The 12,067-nt window shown below is 33.9% G+C and overlaps 2 protein-coding genes across 6 annotated transcripts in view; one reads left to right on the top strand and one right to left on the bottom strand.

Moving 5' to 3' along the window:
* The first annotated feature begins 1,974 nt into the window (after positions 1 to 1,974).
* On the top strand, positions 1,975 to 11,894 carry mats (MOB kinase activator-like 1). 2 transcript variants are annotated; one of them, XM_022072636.2, is made up of 6 exons: positions 1,975 to 2,186; positions 3,013 to 3,179; positions 4,404 to 4,631; positions 4,901 to 5,064; positions 6,392 to 6,459; positions 6,959 to 11,894. In XM_022072636.2, the coding sequence occupies exons 1-6, from the start codon at positions 2,173 to 2,175 to the stop codon at positions 6,987 to 6,989; spliced, it is 672 nt and encodes a 223-aa protein (XP_021928328.1). In that variant the 5' UTR covers positions 1,975 to 2,172; the 3' UTR covers positions 6,990 to 11,894. The 2 variants fall into 2 exon arrangements, with proteins under 2 accessions (XP_021928328.1, XP_021928329.1); XM_022072637.2 differs by lacking the exon at positions 6,392 to 6,459 and having other exon boundaries at positions 1,976 to 2,186.
* Positions 6,956 to 12,067, bottom strand: part of Mcm3 (minichromosome maintenance 3) — a 134,953-nt gene continuing 129,841 nt past the window's right edge. For all 4 annotated transcript variants that reach the window (XM_087350386.1, XM_022072634.2, XM_087350384.1 and 1 more), the window contains one exon: positions 6,956 to 8,648. In XM_087350386.1, the coding sequence (XP_087206512.1) occupies positions 8,464 to 8,648 (185 nt within the window). In that variant the 3' untranslated portion in view covers positions 6,956 to 8,463. The remainder of the gene's footprint in view (positions 8,649 to 12,067) is intronic.

Below are 12,067 nucleotides of genomic sequence, written 5' to 3'. Positions count from 1 at the left end.
TATTTGTTTTTACTCTGTGCAAATCTTATCATCTTACATTACCTGACAACAAATCCTTACAGCTTGAAGCCAGCACATGGCATATTAAATGCTGGTAATTATGTCCTTCCTATACCTTTAAAAATGGGTCTCAGAAACATGTTTTTGTAGTTAATACGCTACAAAGTTCTCTTGATCGTTTTGTCAATAAAAAGTCAAGGTTCAATACTTAGTCCTCTGCTTATCTTCATACATATCATTGATTTATCCCTAACCATAAATTCTCAGTCTAAACCCTTATTTTTGCGGATGATACTCATATTATTATTTCACATATAGAATCTGGCTATTTTCAAATTTGCTACCTTGAACAAATGGATTGAAGTCAATAAACTCACATTACATTTTGACAAAACAAATTTAACGAAATTTTGTACTATCAACAAAAATTGTGTTAAACTAGATATATTTATTTAACGACGCTTTTTCGGTAGCTCAGACTATATCGCGTCGAATGAGAGGGTGATTATGAATTGGAAAGGATGTGGAAGGAAGCGGTCATGACTTAATTTAAGGCACTATCCCGGAATTTGCCTGGAGTGAATAAAAAAATCCAGTCATGATACCCGTTCTCCAGGCCGAGATTTTACCCCGGGACCTTTCGATTACGAAGCAGGAGATTTAACCACTCGATCATGACGTTCGGTAAGTAGGTGCAGGGTATGTGGATAAAAAGTTGAAGAAGTAGAAACAACTTAAATTGGAAAACATATGTTCAACACCTTATCCTAAACTAAGCCCAGCATGCTTTGCTATGAGGACTGTCACATCACTCATAAAAACTCATGAAAAATAAACTTTGAAATTAGTCTGCTTTGCTTGCTTCCAGTCAACCATGTCATCTGGGATTGTTTTCTGGGGAAACTCAACAGACAACAAAAAAGAATTTTACATTAAAAAGAAAATCATTAGAATAATGGCAGGCACTAAAAGGAAAGCCTCATGTAGCGAATTATTTAAGAAATTTAATATTCTTCCACTAGCCAGTGAATTCTTGCTCTCATTATCATCATTTGTAGTTACAACATAGAAACATTTCAAACTCAAATACCTACAACATAAGTAGAAGACCTATAACCTTCATGTGCCAAACATTCAAAAAATAGTTTACTATACTAAAATTAAGCTATTCAATATTATTCTTCGCATTATAAAAGTCTGAATCACGATATAAAGAAATTTAAGCCAGGGCTAAAACAGTAGCTCCTATCTCACTCCTACACCATAGAGAAATTTATGTGAACCAGAAATTCTCAGCTATTATAAATACAAGTAAGCAAGGGTGGTTATGCTTTCGTGTGTAATTATTTTTGCGGCAATACTGTAGTTGAATGTAAATTACTATCATAACTATGCAATTTATATTTTTATTAGAAAAAAGAATTGTATTTTTGCTGATATGTTCTACATCCTTGGCTTATGTCTACGAAGAATCTATGGAGTATAAATAAATTATATTCTATTCTATATAGCGCTCACTGGATGGGCGATCTTATCCATACTTGGACTTGATGAAATTTCAGTGGAACTTCAATAAAAATTTAACGTCTTTGACATCTGGTTAAGTTATAAATACGATATGTTAAGTAATCCCTGCTAGTAAAGGAGGTGATAGTAATTTATTCGTCGGGTGGTGGATGGATAAATTCAGACGAAGAGACATTTAGATAGATAGATGGACAGATAGAACATTGACGAGATGAATAGGTATAGAATCGCACCATAGAACCTAAGAAGCAGAGTGCAGGACAGACAGAGAACATTACATACAGAAAATGTAAATGCAATTACAATATAGTTGCAAAGCCTTTCCCAATAACAAATCCCTGGAATAAATCGCGTAGTTTCATAATTAGAATTGTTCATCAATTAAATAACCCGCAAAAACACACACACACACACACACACCCAAGTAACTGCTGTACAGAGACGGAAATTACGTGTTGTCGGCCATATTTGCTGGGAATTCAGCTGTGGTTTTTCTTGCTGAGTGACAAATGGACATAATAAATATATACCATATAATTTAAAAGGATTGACATTAGAGCAAGCAAAAATATTAAGCAGTAGAGTGTAATATTGTGTAACTAATTGCCTTGAATTTTAGACAAGGCAAGGATTTGGAATCGCATAATGAGCTTCCTATTGTAAGTTTTCAATTTCACTTGGTGTGTTTGTACGTTTTGATGGGAAAATGTATCCAAAATATAAAGGAACGCGAGTGCAGGAAGTAATGCCTTCCGCTAAGACCGACTGTCATCTGCAAAGAAATATGTAAATTCATGACGGATTCATATTTAATGAACGGTAGCGATGAAATGTTAAATCTTTCAGTCATTAACTCGCAATGCGATCGATTTTTACAGGTCGTAAATAATGACAGCCAACATCATTTCTGGAGCTCCCAGAGAGTAGATTATATTTTCAAAGTGTCGTTTATTTGGCACCTTAATGCATTTGCTGTCATTACTATAATGTATATTGAACTTCAGTAAACCCTATAGTAAAAATACATTGTTTTGAAAGTTTTTTAAAATTATTTTTAGAATGCCAGATGTAAATAAGAGTGGTTGTTTACTAGAACAGTAATATTTGAAGTGTGAAGTTACATGTGTTAATGTCATTACTACATAGTCTGTTATAGATGTGAAGGTGTACTGACAGTTGTCAGTTCCATTGTTTAAACCATGGAGTAGCTGTTACTTGAGGATCTGTGTTTAATGCTTGCCATAACTCAGTTATGGGTGGTTTCAACTTTTCTTTTTGCAGTATTTCTCTGTCACACTGAAAGCCAGTCATTCCATTACCCCAAGTAATTGTGCAGCTCATGACAGACTTAAAAAAATCATCTAATTTCTTCATAAAATCATGTTTGCTGTGATAAGATTGACTATGTTAAAAGCATTTGCTTTTAGTTCCAATCAGATTTTTCGCTTGTGTTTTAAATTTGTTGTAACATTGGCTTTTTTATAGTGGAAGCCGCTCTTCAAAAACATTCAAACCAAAAAAGAACATTCCTGAAGGAACACATCAGTATGACTTAATGAAACATGCGGCAGCTACACTGGGTTCTGGAAACCTCAGACTTGCTGTTATGTTACCTGAAGGAGAAGACTTAAATGAATGGGTTGCTGTGAACAGTAAATATGGCAGTTCATTGGATTGCACTGAACCTGGCCTTCTGTTCCCTTTGCATCCTGTCGTTAGACATATTGCTTCTTTCCTAATTGTCTGGGGTCCATTTAAGGAAAGTACTGAAAAAACTGATTATCAAGTTTAGGGCAGTGATGGCCAACCTGGGTAAAGTCATGCTTCCTGTGTACTATAATTTATGACTACATATAAATGAATAATATTCTATTTATTTGAAATCTCTGTACCCACTTAAAACTGACTTTTTTGCAGTCCACAGCTGTAAATAATAGTAACTAATGATCCCATTCTCTTAATATATGTATACATAAATATATACACACACACTTTCTTATAAGTATCATTCTGTTCCCTCCTCTCTAATTCCAACTATAAATTCTTGACTTTGTTCTCCCATTTACATATAATTTTAAATGAGTAGTCTGTCAGTAGTATAACTAAGTAAACTCAAAAGACTTCAGAATTTTATCATTTAGTTAATAGTTTATTATGGAATAAATATATAGAAAGAAAATGTGATATTACAATATATAATGTATATTTGGAAGAAGATTCAGGGGCAGACCATGCACATGATAGACCAAGTTAAGAGAGATGTATAAATAAGAGTAACCCACAAGCTCTAATTAATTGAAATAGTAATAGTAGTAGCAGCATGCAGTATATTCTAAGCCTCCAACTGCTGGCCATTTGGAATAGATAGAACAAAACTTAGGGTACAGGAAGTCTCAATGTTACTGACAGAAAATATATCAGTATTGGCTAAATATCTTATGAACATTATGATTTAATGTTTTTAACAATTTCTTTTCTTTTTAAAGTTGTGGTACACCAAGCTGTAGATATGTCTTCCCTACTCACTATTCCTTGCACAGCCAATCACCATCTTTGTACCTTGTTGCTTGTTCTGTACTGTATTCTTGACATTTCCTATTTTTAATCATAAACTATCTGCCCTCTATTTTGACTTGATCCACTGTTTGAGTGTTTTGTCTCATCACCATAACTCGAATTATTGCCTTTAAATTCATGAAAATTTATTTTTGTTTGTTATTTCTTGACATGACTTGAGGCTAACTTGATTTGTAATGTAGCAAGAATAATTCTCGGATTTAACGCGCAAAATGAAACATTTGGTTCAAAGTCACATCTGTGACAAACTTCAACTTTTTAAAATTCTTGTTCTCAGTTGGAATATTGCTTTGTTCCAGCTGTGGATTTTTTTAACCAAATAAACATGCTGTATGGCACCATCACTGAATTCTGCACAGAAGAAAGCTGTCCAATCATGTCTGCAGGGCCAAAATATGAATACCACTGGGCCGATGGCCTCACAGTCAAGAAGCCCATTAAATGTTCTGCGCCTAAGTACATTGACTACCTCATGACTTGGGTGCAAGATCAACTTGATGATGAGACACTCTTCCCTTCCAAAATAGGTAACAAAAAATCATGTAGTGTGATGTTCAGTTGGAGGCAAAGCAACTTGTAGTATGCAAGATCTGAGGTTTTCACAGCGGTGAGTATGAAGATTTTTGTCTTCTGGGTTGTTGCACCATGTAGTCTGGTCGATGTTTACCAATGTTTCAGAGGCAGTGTGACCTCTGAAATGTTGGACATCGACCAGACTACACAGCGCAACAACCCAGAATACAGAAATCTTCAACTTGTAGTATATATGTAAACTGTCTTTTGTATTTTGTTCCAGGTGTTCCTTTCCCCAAAAATTTCCTGTCAATAGCAAAAACTATCCTCAAGCGACTATTTCGAGTTTACGCTCACATCTACCACCAACATTTCTCCGAGGTGGTACAGTTAGGTGAAGAGGCACATCTCAACACTTCCTTTAAACATTTCATCTTCTTTGTTCAGGTATGAAATGAGAGCTAGACTAATTCACCAAGACAGTGATTCACAAAATATGCTGAAGAAAACAGTGGACTTCCATGGGTACATTTAACGGTTGATTTCATTATGAATGATAATATCAAATGTAATTCTCTGCTATAATTACACATCTTCATGTACACAGGTTGCTTAATTTAGAAGTTATGATACACAAGCATAAAGAGCAGGAATTTAGAATTCATTTTGATACATTTATAACATATATGATGTTGGAGAATGAGAAGACTTTCTTATATCTAACAACTAAGTGACTGGTGTTTTGTTTTTTAATTATGTTGGTACTCACTGACATGAGTAGTGTATTATTTCCAAGGTTGTAGTGAATTTTTACAGGCATCACTTTTGACTCTACATTGAACCAATTATTTGTTGAACTTCCTTAATTAATTTCTAGTGCAAGTTTCTTCAAGAATTACTTGGTTAAAATGTGTGCATACTGCATCATACATGTATGTATGAAGTTAGATTTTTGTAATACACATCCCAAAAAATAGAAGGAATATGAGTTCATGTATCATGAAAATCCAGCCTTCTAAGTGTTACTCTCAGTATTCAGAAAATTTTTATCAGAAGTACACTACAGAAATTCCCACTTGTCCTTCTCTTTGCCTTTTTATCTGTAGTTGGGGATGTATCAGTATTTTTTAAGGCTATAGACAAAGTCTCAGAAACACTGTCTTAAGATAACTGGGATTTCATTGTATATACATGAAACCAGCACTGTGATCGTATAATTAATAAATGGTTAACAACTTGCTTAGAAAAAGGTCTTATTGAAAAAGATTGTATTTTTTTATTGAAAGGATACATTTGGAATCTAAAGCTATAGAGAATTAATTCAGGGCATTTTAGAAATAGGCAAGTGGCTGACCAAAAGACTCAACTGGCAACACAAAGACAAGACTCAAGATTAAAATTGGCGCTATAAATTTGTTTTGGTTCTGGAATCTTTTTATTGTGAAACTGCAAGCTGCCAATAGTAGCATAGCTACCGGTAGATCCTTCCTTTCTGGAAAGGCTTCTGGATGTAGATCCACTGCAAGTGAGGATTCAAGGTGACAGTTCCTTATAAATGAAATGTGAAGTCTTTTAGAAGTTTGGCAGTTCACCTTCTGTGTATGGTGAAGAGGCTTCAGTACGTAGTCACTGTAATGCAAAGTTATTCCACTGAGAATGGGATGCTGAAAAAATGGATAATGTGGAGATAGCTGACATGCAGCTTTAATTGTTAAAAATTAAGTCAAGAGGAAATGTGAGAGTTACTGAAATCCATTTCCATTTCTTATTTTAGCTTAACCCACAGTATACTTTGAAAGGCCCACCACATGGCATTGGAATTACATTTACACAGCCAAATGAGTAAGTTATCTGAAAATGGACAGAGTACAACTTTGGTATAGTCCTTTGGCTTTGACCATGACCAGAATTCATGCTGGTACAGTTGTTCGGGGGCTTTAAATCTCCATGTTATAGGCCTGCCAGCTGGACTTAAGTTCCAGGGTTAATTGTATAGTAGTATACTAGTGACATGCATGGCCATCTGCATCTAATGGATGAAGATGGTGGTTAATAATATGTAGGAAATTAAATTAGCTAGAATAGCTCAGTTAATGGGCTGGATGATGTGTGATTTGATTTCTGAGTAGGGATTTTTCTATTTTAAAGTCCTGTGCTCACCCAGCGTCTTTCCAAATGTGTAATTTTTTATGTGCACATTCCCTAGAAGCCTTCATGGGAGGTGCTGACACACAGAAGCATACTTTATATAAATCACTTTTTTAACTCCCACAGATTTAGTGGTACACAAGGAGAATATTTCAAGCTTAACTTACTGTGAAAGAATTTTTTGTTGTTACAGGAATTCAATCTTATTGACCGAAGGGAATTAGCTCCTCTTCAAGAACTGATTGAAAAACTGACTGCTAAGGAGTGCCGATGAAAACCTTCCATTTATTTTGTACCCAAAGAACATCTTGCATTATTTAACAGATTTTGGTGCAAACTACTGTAGCTTTGTTGCACAATGTTTCTGTTAGTTATCTAAACAAATGAACAAGAGAGCTTTCCTATGAATGCCTTGAATAGTGGTATACTTACCTGGTATAAAATGTTTTCAAATCAGGCCTCTGGACCCCTGTGAGATAAAAGCACATTCTTCAGAGTTACAGTAGTAGCGAAGATCATTGTATTCTCCTGTGCTTAACCTTGTAGCAGTCTGTACAATGTACCACTATCAAAGACTGGAAGCAAAGTGAGTACCAAAAGCACTCCAAAATATATAATTTGATGAGGAATAAAGTTCTGATGCACCAAACTAGTTAGAACAATGAAAACACCACATGCATATTCACAAGATACCAGGTTCATAGAGAAGAAAAGGATGTTATTTTGATGTTTTAGCATTTTCCTCAGACTCTCCAGGTGAATACCAGGATCTTATCTTGAAATTGGTCATGTCCACTTCCACATCTCTGCCATCATTAGTATCAACCTTATCCATGTAAATGGAAAATAAAATTAACAAGATTCTCAGTTCACACTTCACACTTCACACTTCTGTAATGTGATGTTTGGTCATTCCTGTAACTGCAATTGGAATGGTATATTCTTGAGGAGGATATGATGATTGTAGTGATTAAGTCAGGGTGATACATCCCAAATTTCATCATTATGAAAGGGGGTATGACCAAGAACATGTTTGTCATCCTTAATAGTGTAAGCGTAAGCAGCCAGAGACCAAACTGCTGTAAACAGTGGCATTGCATCAAGAGGACCAGAATTTGGTTTTCTAATAATTCACCAAAACACCTATGAACTAAACAGTTCATACAAAAGTAAAAAGAACCACTTCCTTCCCATCATTTTTGTCATATGTAATAATTTAGTTCTAAATAACCTGTGAAGTTGTGTGTATAGTTTTACTGACCATCTTCAAAATCAACAAATGTAAATCTAAATTAAGTCAGGTTCAGCTACTAGAGTTATATTCACAGTTGAGCAGAGTATGGAAAATATGAAAATGTTTCATGTTCAGAGTAAATGTATTTATATTTTAATAGGGAATGGACTGAATAAAGAACAGATACCTACATTTATATCTGAATTCAAGGTTCAAGTGTATCTAAATTTGAATTCATAGGTGAATAGTGATTGATGAATTAAGCAGTTTTTTACAACAGTGGACTTAAGTTTTAAATTTAGAGTCAAATGGGTAGTAATGATATCACAGTCTGTTTAATTCTGCTCTCTGCTTCTCTTTGTGGTTAAATTATTTCATCAGAAAGTAAGGTGTTCAAATCTTGTATTGCACCAGGTAATCTACTTTATCTGAACCGCCAATTAAAATATATCACTAATACAAATTTAGGCACCAAATGTGCAGTGGTTCCCAGACATCTGCATACTCCTTGAAGAATCAGAACATGCGAAAGGAAAAGTGTGTACTGGTAATTTCTCTCTTATGTCTACTTCACTCCTTCCACTTCTCATCCATTTACTCCAGACTATCCCCATGCAGCTTATATAGTGTTTTGAAAACCATTGCCCATCTGAAAAGAAAAGGCAGCAACATAATTAAACATGTCAACTATGTATATGGTACAACTGTAAGAAATTATCTCATTGGTGCATGGTTTTTCTTGAAAGACATTATTTAACTGACCAGGAAATCACATGCTCTTATGGAACTTGATCACCCATTACCATATTCACATAAGCCCATTAGGATTTATTTTAAGCCAGTTAAATCCACATAATCAGTCATTATTATTTTAATATCATGCCATTTATGCCTTTAGTAACATCCTGTCATCTGTGTGTAAGTTTCTTAATTGGTCTGTCCTGAATTAAATATGAATTTCAAATATTTCTCTTTCACATTAAGTTCACCATTACATATTTTTACACTCTGAAATATTCTACCTACCCTCATAGAATTCTTAAATTGCAGTCTGGAAACCACAGTATAAAGAGGTACAGATAGTCATGTAATTTCTGCACATATTTTTCAAGTCACTTTCATGTGAGAAAATTCACCACTTACTAAAATGGATGAAAAAATGTAGAACGAAGAGTAATTACTGGCTTTCATTATCTAGGAACAGCACTTAAACTTCAATTGATCAAATGAATAAACTCATTTTGTGCACAGGGAAAATTAACAAAAGATCTCATAGTTTGTACAGCCATGTACAAAAAACTTCAAGGAATAGGAGGGGAGGGATACTCCCATGTTTTGTTAAATATGTTGGATCTCACTTAAATATTAATATTGTATAGATTTTGTGCTTTAAATATTATTTTTATGTAGTTCCAAGGTCTTTACAGAAATTTTGAAATGATAATGCACATGGAATTTGACAAAATTATATACTAGTTTATAGTATATTGAATTAGTTACTATCTTAAGGACGGAAGTATATCTTTACAGTGAAATGAATTTTTCAGGCTCTATCTTTGTTATCTAATGAAACAATGTCAACATTACAACGAGACAAATTTCACAGCTGCATCAAAAAATGTCTATATTTCATCTTTCACCTACAATAGTAAAAACTGACGCAACATTTTCTTTGTAGTTGAAGGAAATTGATGTAGCGATAACATTCAGTGTTTGGTGTATCACAGTTTTAGCATATCACTAACTCTTAAATAAGGTATTAGTCCTCTTTCAATGCTAAAACAAGATATCTCATTTAGAGAAATTATTCATGCTTGTTCTAAATGTATTTATTATTAAATACCCATGAAAAGAAACCTGTACTGTAATTTGAAATTACCACACAAAATAACTGGTTGTTACTGTTCAGCAATAGAGGCTTTACATTACCATGAAAACCCAAATAGAAGAGGTATAGTTTTTCTTAAAAGAATTCAGCATAGGTCAGGATAGTCAACATGTGGATTACAGTGTAAAAGAATAAAACTGGAAGTACCATCAGATGTTACATGATGAATGGGACAAGTGTAATTAGAGTAGAATTTTATTTTGATATATTGGCTTTGCACAGGTTGTAATGAATCATGCTTGCGCTCTTTTAGTTAATGTAAATAATAGAAGGGTACACCACATAAGGCAGCAGCTATTACATTGCAGTGTCTCCCACACTTTGTCTTTTGGCACGAAAATTATTGTGGAACTCCACAACAAAATTACAAGCCACAAGAATAAAAAATGCATGGAACATGACAGAAACAGAACAATGTGCTCTGCATTTTTTGATTCTGTGTATTTGCAAATCAGACAACTAGAAATGAAACAAGGAAAGTTCACATACTGTTTAAACAACAGTGGTTATATAGCACAGAATGAAGTAGAGAGAGTAAATAGGGTTTTTGGAAGACATAGTCATGCAGTAATTATTTATTATAATACCAGCATATCAGGAAAGGGTGAGAAGAACTATGATAAAATGCCTTATGACAACCATTGGATCAACCAAAATTTGAACATCCTGGCATTTTCTGAGTAACAGTCAGTGTGTTGAGCTAATAAGGCTTAGTAAAACTTGTACGTCTGTCATTTTGCTTTCCTGAAACTGAAAATATTTATCACCAAAGAAATGTCTTAAGATAGAACACTGATCAGGCAGTACAAATCTATGCTTTATACACTCTTGAAAAGTTGTGGCTTGAAAGGATTAGTCAAATTGTAAATGACTTGACCGTTACTTTTTAGATTTGTATTCATAACAAAATCTGCAGTCATGTGATTTTTTGTATTACTTACACAAACTGAAGAAAAAGTGATGTGCATTGTGTGATATGAACTGAATGTTGAGGCATCAAATTTCTTAATCTCATTAGATTCAAGTGTATATTGGAGTGTGAAGTCCCAATACTGTGCAGTTATTTTGCTTCAGATATAGTTAACAGGTTATCTTAAACTGTGGTGCCTACATTAGCCAATACAGTGAGTCCTTGCTGAATGTGTTTGACAGTTTCCATGTATATTTTATCACTCTTCATGATCTGTGTTTCCTGAATGCATTGAAGAAATTCCCTTGTATGCACTTCATGTTAACATCAGACTGAGTAGCCTCAAAGTGACCAACACACGATATCTTCTTTGAAGCCCACTTCTACTCCTTAAAGTTCTCTAGCAACTCCAACCATTTTTCACGTCTGTTGTGGTCAGTTGCCTTTCCCAGATATATTGTTGCTTGTAACCAATTTGTATGTTACTTATATAAAGCAAGCTACTTCTGTTTATAACTTCTTTTAAATTCCAAAACATTACTTTCTTGTAGACCCTTAAATTTTTTGAATGCAGTGCATACCAGGAATATAACCCGTGTTCAGCAAGGGTCAACTGTACTATCTTGGAAATCGAGAGCTTATTTATTTAATGACATTTCTTTTGTGTAAGGTGAAGTACTTGTACAAAATCTTTAATAGTTTTAGTTTCTTTGATATTTTTAATCCAGATGGAATTTAAATAAAATTATTGTTAGCGGAGCACGAGCATTTAACATACTTCTACGGCCTTAAAACTAATGTGATATTTCCTGAAATTGTTCCAGTACACAGCGGTTGTGTAGGAATTTAATACCTGTTTTCTAACAGAAAGATTTGCCAAAGTATATTGTGAATTACACAGTAATAACAGTAACAATAATAATAATAATAATTACAATGTACTGAAGTATTTTAAAATGCATGTTTATGTGAAAAAAGGTGTATGTAATTTATCAACACAAGCACAACTTTTTTTATCATAATTATTTATGTATGCTAGTAATGTAAACTTAAAAACCTGTATAAATATTTTAGTGGTATAAACACTGTGACTTTCAGTATTACATTTTGACTTTCCATCCTGATCCAACTCAATTAGCAATAAGGCGAGCATTTAGGAACAGTTGACTAGTACATCTATTTACCAGGAACATAGCTGTGAGATTAGTTTTTTTTATATTAATGGTGAGGATAATTTTTGAGCTTAGGAAATTATGTATTGGGAATGGAG

This window comes from Zootermopsis nevadensis, unplaced genomic scaffold, assembly GCF_977971745.1.
Source record: "Zootermopsis nevadensis isolate Lab colony 2312 unplaced genomic scaffold, Znev_1.0 Znev_ptg000017l, whole genome shotgun sequence".
Lineage (NCBI taxonomy): Eukaryota > Metazoa > Arthropoda > Insecta > Blattodea > Termopsidae > Zootermopsis > Zootermopsis nevadensis.
This window is presented reverse-complemented; position numbering and strand designations above follow the sequence as displayed.